The sequence below is a fragment of the Sminthopsis crassicaudata genome, chromosome 4 (assembly GCF_048593235.1).
Source record: "Sminthopsis crassicaudata isolate SCR6 chromosome 4, ASM4859323v1, whole genome shotgun sequence".
Classification (NCBI taxonomy): Eukaryota; Metazoa; Chordata; class Mammalia; order Dasyuromorphia; family Dasyuridae; genus Sminthopsis; species Sminthopsis crassicaudata.
In genome coordinates, this window is record NC_133620.1 from 257,801,878 (window position 1) to 257,819,520 (window position 17,643).

Here is a 17,643-nt window from a genome sequence, read left to right on the forward strand (position 1 = left end):
TGAAGAGAAATAGGAACTCAAAACTTTTTTTTCTTTAAAAAATTTTTATTTATACTTTTATTTTGCTTTTAATTTTCAAAATATATGCAGAGATAGTTTTCAAAATTCACTCTTGCAAAACCCTGTCTCCTCCTTTAGACAGGAAGCAATCCAATATATGTTAAACATGTGCAATTCTTCTATATATATTTCCACACTTACCAGGCAGCACAAGAAAAATCAGATCAACAAGGAAAAAAATAAGAAAAGCAACAAAAAACCAAACAAACAATAAAAAAGGTAAAAACATTATGTTGTGATCCATATTCAGTTCCCATAGGCTGCTTTCTGGATAGAGATGGCTTTCTCTAACACAAGTCCATTAGAAATGGCCTAAATCATCTCATTGTTGAAAAGAATGAAAAAATATGTCCATCATATTTGATCATCACATAAGCTTTTATATGTGTGTGTGTGTGTATATATATATATATATATATATATATATATATATATATATATATATATATATATATATATATATATATATATATATATATATATATATATATATATATATATATATATATATATATATAAATATAAAATGAATATAATGTTCTCTTTTCTATATTATAATCATTCTCTGTGAGCAGATTTCTTGGGGAGCTTCTGGAGGCAGCCTTAGTTTCAGTTCAGAATAATCACTCCAAATGCAGCCAGGAGTTAAAGTCCAGATCCTTTATTGTGTCCTTCAAAATCCTGAATCTTTTCCTGGGTCCAGTTAGCTTTCTTAGAGGCCTATCTCTCTCCTTGGATCCGGAGAGCTCTTGTCCAAATGTCTCCAGCCAGCACAAAGATGGAAGTTGGAATCAATCTTGACTCCACCTCTCAGAATGGGATTAGGGGTTGCTTTGGGCTTGTGAATCTCCCAGATGTCAATCCTAGTTGTGAATCTCCCAAAGTCCCAGAATGAGCTTTCGAACTCCTCCTTATTTATGCTTTCTTAATGCTGTGAACTCCTTTAAAGTTGTAAACTCCTTTAAAGATGTGAATTAATCACCTTGTTTCAAGTTCTGGCCCATAACATCTCCTTGCAGGATCAAATCAATCATACTGAACCATGCTAAATTAGATAATTGTGTCTATCATTCCAGTGATTTAGCACCTTGTAAGAATCCTAACAGTCATGTACAATGTTTTCTTGGTTTATTTCACTCAGCATGTAACTCTCTCCAGGCCTTTCTGAAATCATCCTGCTGATTGTTTCTTATAGAACAATAATAAACCATAACATACATATACCATAATTTATTCAGTCATTCTCCAAATGATGGGCATCCACTGTTTCCAGTTTCTTGCCACTACAAAAAGGGCTGCTACAAACATTTTTGCTCATGTGAATCCTTTTCTTTTTTTTAATGATTTCCTTAGGATACAGACCCAATAGAGATACTGCTGGATCACAGAATATACATGTAAAGAATATATTAAAGGATATAGCCCTTTGGGCATAGTTCTAAATTGCTCTCCAGAATGAATGGATCAGTTCACAACTCTATTATTAATGTACTAGTGTCCCAGTTTTCCCAAACCCCTCCAAACATTTATTATCATCTTTTCCTGTCATCTTAGCCAATCTGTGAGGTGTATAATGGTACCTCAGAATTATCTTAATTTGCATTTCTCTAATAGTGAGTTAGAGCATTTTTTTCTTATGACCAGAAATAGTTTTAATTGCTTCATCTGAAAATTTTCTGTTTGTATCTTTTGATCATTTATCAATTAGAGAATGGCTTACTCATATGAAAGAGTGTTCCAAATCACGACTGATCAGAGAAATGCAAATTAAGACAACTCTAAGATACCACTACACACCTGTCAGATTGGCTAAGATGACAGGAACAAATAATGATGAATGTTGGAGGGGATGTGGGAAAACTGGGACATTAATACATTGTTGGTGGAGTTGTGAAAGAATCCAACCATTCTGGAGAGCAATTTGGAACTATGCCCAAAAAGTTATCAAACTGTGCATACCCTTTGATCCAGCATTGCTGCTATTGGGCTTATATCCCAAAGAAATACTGAGGAGGGGAAAGGGACCTGTATGTGCCAAAATGTTTGTGGCAGCTCTTTTCGTAGTGGCTAGAAACTAGAAGATGAATGGATGTCCATCAATTGGAGAATGGTTGGGTAAATTATGGTATATGAAGGTTATGGAATATTATTGCTCTGTAAGAAATGACCAGCAGGAGGAATACAGAGAGGCTTGGAGAGACTTACATCAACTGATGCTGAGTGAAATGAATAGAACCAGAAGACCACTGTACATTTCAACAACAATGCTGTATGAAGACGTATTCTGATGGAAGTGGTTATCTTCAACATTAAGAAGATCCAACTCACTTCCAGTTGATCAATAATGGACAGAAACAACTACACCCAGAGAAGGAACACTGGGAAGTGAATGTAAACTGTTAGAACTACTGTCTATCTATCCAGGTTACTTATACCTTCGGAATCAAATACTTAACATGCAACAAGAAAATGGGATTTACACACATATATTGTATCTAGGTTATACTGTAACACACGTAAAATGTATGGGATTGCCTGTCATCAAGGGGAGGGAGTAGAGGGAGGGAAGGGAAAATTTGGAAAAATGAATACAAGGGATAATATTATAAAAAAAAATTACTCATGCATATATGTCAAAAAATTATAAATAAAATTTTTTTAAAAATTAGAGAATGGCTTGTATTCTTTATAAATTTGAGATAATTCTTTCTATAGGTAGTTTAGAAATGAAGCCTTTATAAGAACCCTTTGATGTAAAAAATTTCCCCCAGTTTTCTGCTTCCCTTCTAATCTTGACTGCATTGGTTTGGTTGTACAAAACCTTTTTAATTTAATATAATCAAAATTATCCATTTTGCATTTCATAATGTTCTCTTTGGTCATAAATTTCTTCCTTTGCCACAGATCTGAGAGGTAAATTATCACTTGATCTCTTATACTATAATCCTTCATGTCTAAATCATGAACTCATTTTGACTTTATTTTGGTATATAGGGTGGTAGATGTTGGTCAATGCCTAGTTTCTGCTGTACTATTTTTCAATTTTCCTATCACTTTTTGTCAAATAATGAGGAACACAAAACCTTTTTTTTTAAATGAACATTAAGATTTTATTTACATCTAATTGAGAAAAAAACAAAAAATCAAATTTTAAAAAAATCAATAAAAGGACAGAGAAAGAGAATTGTACATCTTTATCAACTAAGTAAGTTACAATGAAAGAAATCTGGGTTAAAATACCTAAAAGTACAAAGGAGACAAAATCCAAGAAAGAAGTCAATAGCAAAGCCCATAGCTTCAAATGTCATGCCCAAATGCCCAAAGTTCAGGCAACAAGCAAAAGGAATAAAAAAGTAGTTTAACTAAAGAAGGCAAATTCAGAGTATTTGTAGGAACAGAGATACACCTTATTAAGAAAAAATAGGAAAAGTAAAATAGGGTCTGGGGGTACCTAAATAGACTCCTGATGAAAACCAAGAACCAAAACAGCAAAGCATGGTAGGAAAGCATTTAGGCAAAGAGCAATGATGAGAGAAAAAGAAAAGATTTCATCACCAGAGCATATTCAGGACCAAATAAAGATAAGGAATCATGTCTCTATTAGAGAAACAGAATTTAGCTATCTTATGGCATTCCCCTCTTTGCTAAAAGCAAAATTTCTTGTAACTTTGTGACATATTATTATCCTGCTAAAGGCAGAGAAATCAATCCTTCAAAATTCTGAACTGTATCTGATGCTCACCAACAGGGAAGAAACCAGTTGTTACAGTGGAAAATCTGATGGGCTCTTGGGGGAAAGTGACCACTCTGTGCTGGGGTTTGTGATGGAGGATTTATGTGACACGCACTTTAGATTTAGGAAAAATAGGGGGCAGCTAGGTGGCACAGTGGATAGAGCACTAGCCCTGAATTCAGGAGGACCCGAATTCAAATCTGGTCTCAGACACTTAACACTTCCTAGCTGCGTGACCCTGGGCAAGTCACTTAACCCCAGCCTCAAACAAAAAAACAAAAACAAAAACAAAAACAAAAACAAAAAAAAGAGGGATATTTAGGAAAAATAGATTCTAAAAAGTTACAGAGATCTGCAAGCTCCCAAGGACTAACATAGGCTAAGAATGTCAATCCAAAAGGGATTGGAAACTTCTCAAGGATTATATTCTAAAGATACAAAGGAAACAATTCCAATGATAGAAAAGAGAAAATTATGGATTGCCTGTGAATCCACTTTAATTTAATAAATTAAATAAATTAAAAACATAGATTTTATTAAAAATATATGTGTAAAATATGGTGTGACTAAGGAATATATTATTTGTCCTATTGCATTTTAATATTTTTATCTATACTAGGGAAAAGACAAATATCATCCTTATCCAGTTTATGGTAGATGACAAAGCTGAGAGGGATAACTGACACATTGGATGAGAGTTAGGATCCAAAATGACATTAAAAGGCTGGAACATGTACTGAATAAAATATAATAAAAATCAAAAGGGATAAATGTAAAATTTTAAAATTGCATTTAAAAATCAACCTCACAAGTGCAAGGTACAGGGAAAAGCAAGCAACATTTTATCTACAAAAGTTCTACAAGTTTTAGTGAACTTTTAAAAAGTTCAATGAGTAAGCGAGTTGATATGGCAGAGAGAGTTATAATTTCCAGGAATAAAGAGATAATTAGCAAGCATTTATTAAGCATTTACTGTGTGCCAAGCACAGGATTAAGTGTTGGAAATATAAAAAAAGGCAAAAACTTAGGAGCAAATCAAGGAATTCAGAGTCTAGTAGTAGAGACAATATGAAAGTTATTATAAACATACAAGATATCTACCAAAGAGATGAAGAGTAATCTCAGAAAAAAGACACTTTCAGTAGAAGGTAGATGGGAAATAGCTCCTGCACAAGGTGGGCACTGAGCTAAGTCTTGAAAGAAGTCAATAATGAATCTAGAAAAAAGATGGTAAGAAAGAGCATTCCAGGAACAAGAGACAATAAATGAAAAGGTATTGAAATAGAAGATAACTATTATATTGAAGGAACAGCAAGTAGGCCATTGTGGGTGGGTCAAAGTAGGATCATTGTGGGAAAGGAATGAGGTATAAGAAGACTGAAAAGATAGGAAAGGGCAAAGTTATAAAGGGACTTAAATGTCAAGAGCATTTTATATTTTATCCTGGAGATAAAAGAGATCTACTGAAAATTGTGTATGTGTTGAGCGAGGGGGTAAGAGGAAGCAGTGTTCTACGACATGGCTTTGGCAGTTTAGTAAAGTATGAATTGGAGGCAAGACTATTATAAAATTTCAGGCAAGCAATGGTGAGAGCCTATATAAGAATAATGGTGGTTGTATGAGTGGGCAGAAAAGAACACAGTGAGAAGAAATGGAGGTAGGGGGAGAGATAACAAGCATTTAAACTAAGTGCCTAGGGAAAGGGACCTGTATGTGCCAAAATGTTTGTGGCAGCCCTTTTCACAGTGGCTAGAAACTGGAAATTGAATGGATGTCCATCAATTGGAGAATGGTTGGGTAAATTATGATATATGAATGTTATGGAATATTATTGTTCTGTAAGAAATGACCAACAGGAGGAATACAGAGAGGCTTGGAGAGACTTACATCAACTGATGCTGAGTGAAACGAGCAGAACTAGGAGATCATTATACACTTCAACAATGATACTGTATGAAGATGTATTCTGATGGAAGTGGATATCTTCAACATAGAGAAGAGCTAATCCAATTCCAATTGATCAATGATGGACAGAATCAGCTACACCCAGAAAAAGAACACTGGGAAATGAGTGTAAAAGGTGAGCATTTTTTTGTTTGTTTTTCTTCCCAGATTATTTTTACCTTCCGAATACAATCCTTCCTTTGCAACAACAACAAAATTCGGTTCTGCACATATATATTATATCTAGGATATACTATAAGATATTTAATATGTATGGGAATGCCTGCCATCTAGGGGAGAGGGTGGAGGGAAGGAGGGGAAAAACTCAGAACAGAAGGGAGTACAAGGGATAATGTTGTTAAAAAAAAAAAAAAATTACCTATGCATATGTACTGTCAAAGAAAATGTGATAATTATAAAAATTAATAAAAAACAAAATTAAAAAATACTCTATTGTTTGACAAAAAAAAAATTTTTTTTAATTTAAAAAATTAAACTAAGTGCCTATTACATGCCAGAGCACTGAGCCTTTAAGCATTCTGTCAATATTATGTCATTTGACCCTCACAACAATTCTGGGAGGCAGGTGCTTTTATTATCCCCATTCTACAGTTGAAGAAACTGAATCAGATAGGACTTCTGAATCCGGCTTAGTGCTCTTTCCACGGAACCATCAAGCTTCCACCATGATAGAAGCTGTGATGTTTATAGAAACAAGATTAGAGAATAACTTAGATAAATTAGATATGAATAGTACAAAACATAACCAAGGTTGAGCTTGAGTGACTAGAAGAATGGTGTGTCCTAGAAAGTAACTGGAAAGAAAAGAGGATCTGGGAGAAAAAAATGAGTTATGATTTGGATATATTGAGTATGAGTACCCTGAGACTTTCAATTCAACATATTGTTCTCTGCCTTGAGTTGATATCATATGATTATCCATTTATGGACCTGGGATTGTTCAGCCTAGCAAAATGATCTTCAAGATTTTGAAGGGCTGTCAAATGGAAGAAGATTTTGACTTCTTTTTATGAGTCCCAGAAAGTAGAACCAGGAATAAGTGGAAGTTATGAAAAGGCAAAATTAGACATGATATTAGAGAAAGCTTTCTTAATAGTTACAGCTGCCCCTGTTGGTGAAATTGTGAACTATTCCAACCATTCTGAAGAACAATTTGGGACTATGCCCCAAGGACTTGTACATGTATGCACAACAGTACATAACCTTTTTTTAATCAATAAATATCTCTTTTAGGTCTGTATCTCAAACAGATCAAAGAACAGATGAAAAGATTTGTTTATACAAAAACATTCTTTTTGTGATGGCAAAGAATTGGACATTGAAGGGATTAATGTAGGATGTGGCTGAACAAGTTGTGGCATATGATTATGAGAGAATACTATTGTGCTATAAGAAATGAAAAGCAGGATGATTTCAGAAAAACTTGGGAAGACATATAAACTGATGTAAAGTGAAGTGAGTGAAAGACTTCGCTCTAATCAAGACAATAATCCAAGACAATTCCAAAAGACTTGTGATGAAAAATGCAGTCTATAGAGATAAATGATGAACTCTTGCGTATATATTTAAAGTGAAAAAAGTATGCTTTTTTTTGGTTAGATTTTATGTGCTTTTTTTTGGGGGGGGGGTACAGGGCTAATATGGAAATGTTTTTCATGATTTCACATGTATAAATGATATTTTAAGCAGTAGGGAAGGGAAGAATTTTAAACTCAAAAAATTTAAATTAATGTTAAAATATTTTTATATAATTGGAAAATATTTTAAAATAAATAAATAAAATTTGATTTAACATCTGCCCAAAAGAAGAATGGCATGCCTCAGATTCCATGGAAGCAAAATGGGATCTGTTTCAGCATCTAGCCTGTCCAAGTGGAATGATAAAGACAGAATCCCAGATATCAAGCGGAATCTGCAACTCTGTCACACTGAACCATAAGAACTTCCCAGCTGTCAGATAGATTTAGTTCAGCAACAACCTATTAATGTTGTAATCAGAACCCAAGTCAGGAACTTGCAGAGTTCAGAACAGAAAGATAACAATTAGACCTTATGCTGGATCAATACCTCCCTCCCCTCAAGGACATTGAATTTGCTTTCAAGTTCCCCAATCTATTCCTAAGATCTTGGAATAACACCATATTCAATGCTCCAAGAAAGTATCAAGCAGGATCAACTCAGACTTTTCCACTAGAAGTGTGACAAAACCCAGCACTACCATCAAATCAAAATCAGGAAGTAAACTAGATGATCAAGCAAACAAAAAAGAGATTCCACCATAATAAAGAGTTATTGGGGCAGCTAGGTGGCGCAGTGGATAGAGCACCAGCCTTGAATTCAGGAGGACCCGAGTTCGGGTCTGGTCTCAGACACAACACTTCCTAGCTGTGTGACCCTGGGCAAGTCACTTAACCCCAGCCTCAGGAGAAAAGAAAAAAAAAATTATTATGGTGGCAGGGAAACTCAAGATACAAACACAGGAGAAGAAAATAATTCCAAAATGTTATCTGTAAACAAAACCTAAAAGGAAAACACAGCTTGGGCACAAACTCAAGTAAGCTAAAAAGAGTTTTTAAAATAAAAAGAGTTTTTAAAATATTTTAATCTTTTTAATAAATTAAATGAAAGCTCTTGTAAAAAAAAAAAATTGGAAAAGAAATGAGAGTGATGGAAGAAAGAATTGGAAAGGAATTAAAAGCTTGGCATAGTATGAAACCTTATCCAAGCAATAAACTCCTTAAAAATTAGAACAAACCAAATGAAAGATTACTGAGCCAAGAAATGTTAAAAACAAAGGCAAAAGATTGGGGAGGAAGGGAGATGAAAGATATCTTACAATTAAAAACTGAACAAATCAAAAATTAAAAGAATCTTTAGGGAATATTAATGTCATAACAAAAAAAATGTCTAGACATTAAATTAAGAAATTAAAAAAAAAAAAAGCTCAGATCTTTTTGAATCAAAGGATAAAGTACAAATAGAAAGAATCCACTAATTACTTCCTGAAACTCCAAAATGAAAAGTCCCAAGATTTTGTTAAAATTCAGAGATTTTCAGATTCAATATTGTTTTAAACTATCAATTGTTTCCCAGAATTAGTGCCATCTCTTATCTCCTTAGTCAATCTATAAATGCCTTAAAAACATCCAATTTTGTATTTTTCCTGGATTATCATAAGTACTTAGGAAAGAGCTAGACACTCTTAACTGAATTAAAAATCGTTTCGTTCAATTTTTCTTGCTCTAGGAGATCAGCCAAAATATTAGAATCAAAAGAAACAATGTAGCTAGATGTCTCAACTAATAATACGAGGATGATTTCAAAGAATCATCAGTCTGAATAGAAAAATTCAAGGAGAAACCAATGGAATCCTTCCAGCATAAGATCACAAATTAAACCCATAGGCAAGTATTAAGAACAAAAATTGTGGGGAAAAGGATTTTTCATGACATTTAAACTAGACACAATCTTCCCAAAGGGCTGTTAATATCAAGCAGGGGAACCTGAAGCAAAATCTGGGAAACAGAAAGAATCCATGGTGATATCCCTCTAAACCAAACTCAGAGGAAGACTTCAGCAATAGAAAGTTGTAGAGTGTTTGTTAACTCTACAGTAGCAACAACTTCAGATAAGACAGGCCAGGATGAAGTTAAGACCATTATAACCTCATCAGAACTATGCATTGAACCTAACCAAACACCAAGTCTTAAATCATGAGAAAAACTGGGAAAATGAGAAAATTTAAAAAGACACCAAGGATGCCCATTACAGTGCTAATGTAAACAACTTACAAACAAAAACAATGAAAATGAAGAGTGCTTTAAATTTTTTTTAATGATTATAATAAATTAAAGAGCAGGAGGAAAAAAAACTGAAAAAGAAATGAGAGCTTCCAAAGAATTAACTGGAAAGAGAATTAATTAACTGTTAGGAACAAGAAATATACTTAGCAAAGTAACAAAGTGCCTGAAAATCAGAAGAAGCCAAAAAGAAGTACTGACTCCATAGGCTAAGAAAAAGCATTTTTGAAATTCAAAAGATTGAAAAAAATTGAAGAAAATGTAAGATAGATAATATTTTTTTCTTTTAAATTTTTATTTTCAGGTCCCAAATTCTCTCTCTTCTTTTTCCTACCTCATATATTGAGAAGGCAAGAAATAGAATACCCCTCATAATATGAAATTATGCAAAACATTAATCAAATATTGTAGGGGAAAAATGAAGAGGAAAAATATATACTTCAATTAGTTCTCTATCTGAAGGTGAATGGCATTTTTAGGGTAGATAATTTTTGACCTGGGAAATAGATCAAGTTGAGAATTAAAAAAAAAAAAAAAAATTCATTGGATTACCTGAATGCTACAACCAAAGGGGGGCAAAATCAACAGGCATTTTATTTTAAGTAATCATGAAAAGAAAATACCTAAACATATTAGATTAAGAAGCAAAGTGAAAAAGAAAATACACTGATCATTTAATGAAAGAAACACAAAACTGAAAACTGACTATAAAGTACTTGTAATTCATAACTACACAAATCTAGACCAAAGGAGTTAACACAGAATTTTGGAAGAATGAGATATTAATGACTTACGAAAATTTATAAATGCAAATAAAGACTATAAATATTACTTAATTGTACTGTTTCATGGAGTTTAGCTGAGAAAGGGAAATAACTATAGAGTACATTGAGGGGATGACAGTTTAAGTGAAGGGTTTTTGTTGTTGTTTTAAGATACTGGAGAGTTGGACATATTTGAAAGCAACAGAAACAGAACCAATTGATAGAAAAGATTAAAGGACTGGAGAGAAACTAAGATCCAGCACAAAATTGTTTAGGACGATATTTTATAAAGCAAAGTATACTAGTACTAGATATCACAATGAATATTAATAAGTAATCTCCTCTCAGTAAGGCCTGAGACAAGTCATAAAAAGTATAAAATCAATCTTCATTACAGAGATCACAAAAGTAGACAATTCCTATATAGAAGAAGAGCAATGTGCTATTGAGTAAAGATATTTTTTAAAAACAGGGGAAAATTTTTTTAGGCTTGCTTAAAGAGTCATCTTTAAATGGGAGCAATTGTCTGTCACATGTCCCTAAAAAGTAGGTACTGCCTCCTCTTCATAAACTATTATTTATCATATGTTCTGGGCATTGTGTTTCCAAAATAATGGAATATGGTTTTGTAAATTACTCATAGGCAGGAACTATTATTTTTTATTTGTGCCCTCAATGTCTAGTACATTATCTGGTACAAAGTTAAGTATTTAATGTTTTTTTGATTTAAAAATACTTTACAATCAAACATTTTTATTAAAAATCCTTGTATCATTTAAGTAACAAATCAATATTTTTATTTCACTGCATATATAGAGGGCTCAAGTTAGAGTTAAGAAACACATTATGTAGATTATTAAAAGAGATTTTCCTCATGTTTTCTAAACTTTCAATGAAATAAGCTAGATTAGAACCTCTTGAGAAAAGATGCCATATCAATGCAGCTTATTACTACTTCAACAATTTGGGGAAATTATCAATATATTAATCAGAAAATGTCTTGAGGGAATTATAGGATCTAAAATATGAAATCTTATTAAAGAACAACCTCATTTTTCATACAAAAACCAAATTCCAGAAAAATTAAAATGACTTCCCTAAGAGGGTCATTCAATAAATATTCAAATCAAGACCCACTGTCTCAAAATCCACTGTAATACACTGATGGTAAGGCCATTTGTGAGTCTTTAAGAGTATGAAGGTAAAGGAAAATACAGAAAATCAAATGTTATATATACACTTTTGTGCACATAATCTAAAATTTCCAATCAAAACTTTTTTCTTAAAAACAAACAAAATAGTCAAAGAGTACTTAAAGCCAGCAACTGTAAAGACTCTAGGTTTCCTCAAGCTGACCTCCATAAATTTTCATTTTCAATTACAATGGTCATGTGACCGGTTGCAGAGGTCTCATATATGTACTCCAGAAAAGATCTTCTTTAAAAAAAATCAAAAGACTAAATAACAATAAAAAAATCCAACAGAAACTACAGTAAGCACTTTTATTCCGTTCATTACTGCACAAAAGGCTCCAGTGCAAGAGAGGTACTTCCTGGCTGATCAGAGAATTTAGGAGCACCTGAAACCTCTCCACACAGAAGACAAGAAAACTTGAAGAAAATATGTACAAGATGAAAAGCTGAGGCAACAAGGCAAGAAACTAACAACAGAGACAGAAGCCTCTGAAATGGACATTGCAAGAAAATTAGAAACTCTCAGGGATCTATAAGGAAAATATACCAGAAAAAGTTGAAGCCAGCAGCAAAAATTTAAGGTGTCTAACTCAAATAAGGAATGCAAGAAGTACCTAGCACTGGCCCAAAGTTCCCAAGCTGCAATTAAATAAAAGACACAAAATATTACTAAGGGAAAAACCTAGCCTAGATTCATCTAAGAAACAAACTTGGAAAAGACTAAGTCCATAAAAATGACAAAGCAGAGGCTTAGAGGGGAAAATGGCTTGGAAATAAGGACTATTAAAGAATACCTGGTAGAAGAAAAGATGAAATTATAAGTAATACTAGAAAGCTCTGGAAAAAAAGAATCAGGAGAATAATTTAGAATAGAATTTTACTCAAGTGTTAAGACTACCTGAAAATTAAAATGAACTTAAAAAACCAAAAAACAAAAACCCACTGATTTCACAATAGAAAGCAGAAGAGTGAAAAAATAAAAAAACAAAAAACACCACTGATTTCACAATAGAAAGCAGAAGAGTGAAAAAATAGAAGAAAATACAAAGTATCTACTACTAAAAATGATGGACCTAGAAAATAGGTCAAGGAAATTATATTTAAGAAATCTTCAGACTCCCTGAAAACCAAGATCCCAAAATAAATAAATAGATAGAAATATATAGATAAAATCCCAGATACATTATGTCCTTTAAGTTGTTCTTAAAACAGCCTCTCTCTATATATATAAAATCTCCTTGACTGTATGCCTACAACTTCATAAAATTCATTCCAAACTATAGTAGAAAATAGCAATATGTATCAAGACAAAACAGTCGAAAGGCTAAATGCTAGTCATTTGAAAATAACATCCAGACTTCCATCAAACCGCCTAATTTTTATGCTTTCTGGAATGGAAATGTAAACAACCATATTATACCTAATCTTAGTCAAAGTAATTTGGGAGATAAATATATTCAAAACATTTGTGACTTAAAAAACTACCAGCTTAAGATCCCAACAAGGTGGAGCCTTGGTGTCTTTAGCTGGGCCACCTTCTAATAAGGGGCCTTAGCCACAATGAATTCATTCCCTAATGAACTCTCTGAACTCCCTTTTACAGCTTCTCATCAAAAGCCTCACATCCACAACAAGCTCCCCTTTATATGTTACTTCCTTCCACCTCAGAACGTAAGCTCCTAGAGGGTTGAGGACTATTTTGTTTTCATAATAAATGTTTACTAATACTTGATTTATGATATAGATATAGATCAGATAAATTTACAACTTCTCAAGTTTGTTTAATTCATCTGTTAATATGAATGTTTTGGGTTTTTTTAGGTTCTTACCTTATTGTTGTAGTTGAATAATTTTGTCTGTGACCCCCATTTTGGGGTTTTCTTGGCAAAAATATTAGAATGGTTTGCCATTTCCTTCTCCAGTTCATTTTACAGATGAAGAACTGAGGCAAAAGTGATTTGCCCAGAGTCACAGCTAGAAAGTGTCTGAGTTCTAGGGCTTTATTTTTTTCCTCCATTGCTCAAAACCAAGGCTAAGAATAAAAGATGCTGTGATCAGATTAGACGTATACTCTGGTAAGCATTCTTGCTCACCTGTGTTAAAAAGGAATTATGATATAATAACCACTTGTTTTTTAAAAAGTTACCACCCTGTAAGAACACAATCTAAAAATATTAACTCCTCTACACTACCCTATTCAAAAGTTATACTTGTCTCTCAGGATTATTTAAGCAAATTTGTACATATTATGTTTAATATTTGGTTATTCCTGTCTCTTCTAATCATTCATAGTAAAAGCATAAAATTTGTCTGCAGAAGTTCTTGGAGGTTAGCTGGTCCAAACCACTGTTTATACAGATGAGAAACTGAAACCCAGAGAGGGTGACAAATGGTGCAGATTGTAAACTAGCAGAGTTGCAATTCAAATCCAGGGCCCTAAACTACAAATCTAATGTTTTTCCCACAGTATCAAACACAATTTACAATGCTTTCAAGTATTAGCACAGAATATCCATCCTATCTCTTAATTAGTAGGGGGAAAAAAAAAGCTTGTTTTAGTGAAGACTTTACAATCTTACTAAATTACCTGAATAACAATGTGTCTAGATAGTGGCCTGAAAGTTTCATAATCAGACCTTAGAAGACTTTAACTAGTGCCAACCAAGATAAATAAGATAGGAGATGAAAATCAAGAGTTACCATAAAACCTTAGCCATCTGGAACCCTTAAAAAATTAGGCTGTTCTGTATGGCTAAGGATTTAATATAGTAACAGTCACATTAGCATAGTTTTCCTTACAACTTGAGAAGTAGATAATATAAGTATCAACATCCCTATTTTGCATAAAGAACCTAAGCACAAAGACTGAGTCTTATAACTTAATAGGTGGCAGAACTTTAGCTTGAATTTAGAGCTTATAAATCCAAATGGTGCGTTCACTCCATTATATGATAATGATTTTATTTTCAAGCACCAAAACTTTATCATCCACTTTGGATTGTAATATTGTCTAAAATATATTCAATATAAATGAACATACTTGATAGATAAGATTATTGACTATTAGGAGAATTTGTCCCTACATTTATATTAGAATGATTCTAATATAAACTGAGCTTTGGTGGGATTTGGGTGTGCTTTCTATTTAGCCATACCACCTTCTGTTTGCCTATTTCTATACTACTCTTTTCAGTCCCGCACTTAAGAGATCACTAACACTTAACTAAGCCTAAAACATATCAAATCAGTTAAAGATCCTGAAACTGAATACGCCAAATCACATTCCCAAAATCTCCCAGTCCCTCTACTACAATATTTCTTTTACTTTTGTTCTCTATTGATGGTACTATCAACCTTTTGGGTCACTTAGATGCGTCATCTCCAAGTTATTTTTGAATTTTTCCTCCCCCTCATATCCAAACTGTTACAAAGACCTATGTCTTTTTTTTAACCTCTGCAATATTCAATTATTATTCTCTTGTCAATTCCCATTGCAGCCACCTAAGATCAACCAACTCGGATCTTCATTACCTCTCTTCAACTTGGAACTATTATAAAGAAAATATTTCATTATCTGGTCTTCCTATCTCCAATCTGTCATCTCTCCCAATCATCTAATGCACAAACTTGCTCTCAGTATATTCCTTTCTTCAAAAAACCTTTAGTGAAAACCCATGCTACTGCCAATTCAAATAAGTATAAAATAAGTTCCTGTCCTTGGTATTCAAGGTCATCTATAAATTCTCTCAAACCTACCTTTCTAGTTTTATGGCCATTACTCTCATTCTGCCCTCTGTTTCTATCTCTGGGCTTTTACTTATTCTGTTTCCTTCACCTCTAGCTGCCAAAATCCCACTCTTGCAAATCCCATGGCTAAAATCAGATTGCGACTTCCTCCATGAAGTCCTTCCCCCTCTTCTGCCTAAAACGTGATCATTCTCATATTCCTTATAGCTCTTTGGCTCTCTCCTTTGCCCTTATGTATTCTACTTTGCATTCACTTATTTGTGTTTATTTTTTATCTCCATTATCTTAATGATAAACTTTTGAGCACCTACTAGGCTTCATCGTTTGTATGTCTAGTATCTAGTAGTGTCTTTCAAAAAGCAAATGGATAACAGATATTTGGTGAATTTCACTATGTGAATTTTGTAATATTTACTTTAGGTTGTTAGGTATTTCTATGTTTCTCAATTGTCATGCTTTTTTTCAGCAAGGTAAAGTTGCTTAACAGCAAAACTCCCAACTGGGGAGGCATTATGATGTAGGAAAACTAGCAAGGGACAGAAGGCAGGCAACATACAGAAGAAGAGGTGGTTTGTTTTTCAAATGTGTTATACTGAACAAGTCACAAATTGTTTCTAAGCCTCAGTTGGAAGAACTGGTTTAGATGACCTCTAAATAGATTTTATACGGTGCTGGGCTTAGGGTTAGAAAAATTTGAGACTCCCGAATTTGGCAATTCTTAACTGCTGCAAAGCAGCAAATCTCATTTATTAACTTCTCTGATGCTTCAGTGTTCTCACCTGGGGATAATACGTTTAATACAAACCTCACTAAACTGTTTGTGACTCAAAAGTTATTGCTTTAAAATGCTTTGAAACCCCAAACAAATGCTAGCTATTAATATTACCGTGTAACGATGGATTAAGGGCATCAGTTACTATGGTGAAACTGAATGCAATAGCTACTTACACTAACAAACTGAATGTCATCTTCAGGGTCTTCCTTTGGTGACTCAGTCTCAGAGTCAGTTGAAGATAATTCCATTATCTGTACAACACAAACCAAAACATTCTTTATTAACTCTATAGCAAGGGAGTTCTTCACGCCACTTTTTTTCACTCCCACAAGATGTTCAGAGGAGTAACCGGAACTAATAGCAAAGGGAGGAAACCCACTAGAGTACTCAGGGAAGCCCGATGTTAGGACGCAAATCAAACTAAGGAACAGGCAGGGCAGAGGCATGCCCCGATATTTTCATGGAGACTGAGGGTGCGATGAAGGGGTCGAGACAAGAAAGTGAGGTGGGTTTCCCCGTTGCCCAAGTCACAGGGTTCCAAATATCTCCCCAAATAAGGAGAGGCGCGCGCAGCGCCGAGCAACATCCCTATCTCACAATGCTCGTAGCCACCTCCTTCACAATGCAGCCGCGGGCAGCAGAGCCACTTAACAGCCGCAGAAAACTCTGGACTCGGTGCAAGACAGTCAAGGCTTAGGACCCCCCTCCCCCCAGCCATTGTAGCTGAAGCAACAGCCCAGTTAGCACCAGGTAGGCCCCCTTCCATCGCACTCCATGCCGCGCCACGCTAAGCAGCAGCGGGCTCTCGGGCTACTATACCCCCTCCTCCCCGCCCCCACCGAGGGCTGAGGTTGCATCTGAAGGAAACCGAACCCCGCTCCCTCTCCCCCGGCCCCCCGCCGCCCTCTCGGCGGAGCGGTGGCAGCCTTGGGGCGGTCACGGTCATCGGTTCGCGGCTCTCACCCACCTCGGAACCCGGCTCTGCCTTTTTTTCCGGCTGTTCCTCTGACATCTTTCCCTTGCAGTCTCCGCCGCCGCTGTTCCTGATGCTACTACAAGAGCGGCTGCAGCTGTCGCCGCCGCCACTCGAGCACCCCACACCGCCGGAGGTCGCGTTCCTTCCTCAGTCCCTTCCCGCCTCTCCGCGCCGCCGCCACCGAGCGGGGACCCGCCCCCGCGTGACCGCCTACACGGGGGGAGGGACGGAAGCAACGGGAGCTCCCACTTCAAAAGTAGTCAGGCCGAGGCGCTGCCTGGCCTCCTGCAGCCGCCGCGGCGGAAAGAAACCAACCCCAAAAAACTCCTTATCCCTCTCCTCTCCCGTAACTGCCCGCTTCTGCCCCCACTCCGGACCACCGCGCAGGGTTCCGGGATTTGTTGTTCTCCCCAGGTCTGAAGCGGGCGCCGGAGGAGAAGGGGAAGAAAGACCGCGGCGGGCAAAACGAAGCGGCGAGCGGAGCGCGAAGGAGCATGCGTAGTCAGTGCCGCTGACAGGGCATGCTTGGTGGGAGGGGTGTATATAGGAGGAGGTGGAGGAATGGGCCCCAGAGTGGGGAGGAGTTTTAGAGTTTTTGTATTTACTTTAAAGGAACAGGCTCTTTCTCCT

The 17,643-nt window shown here is 35.4% G+C and overlaps 1 protein-coding gene across 6 annotated transcripts in view; it reads right to left on the bottom strand.

Annotated features, from left to right (window-relative positions):
- The window catches only part of ZNF451 (zinc finger protein 451), a 98,026-nt gene extending 80,827 nt beyond the window's left edge, over positions 1-17,199 (bottom strand). For 5 of the 6 annotated variants that reach the window (XM_074310610.1, XM_074310611.1, XM_074310609.1 and 2 more), the window contains exons 1-2: positions 17,005-17,199; positions 16,211-16,288 (exon numbers count right to left, since the gene is read on the bottom strand). In XM_074310610.1, coding sequence (XP_074166711.1) covers positions 16,211-16,288; positions 17,005-17,049 — 123 coding nt within the window. In that variant the 5' untranslated portion in view covers positions 17,050-17,199. Of the gene's footprint in view, positions 1-16,210; positions 16,289-16,416; positions 16,577-17,004 lie in introns of those variants that run through there. The other variant, XM_074310608.1, reaches the window with a different exon arrangement.
- Positions 17,200-17,643: the final 444 nt, after the last annotated feature.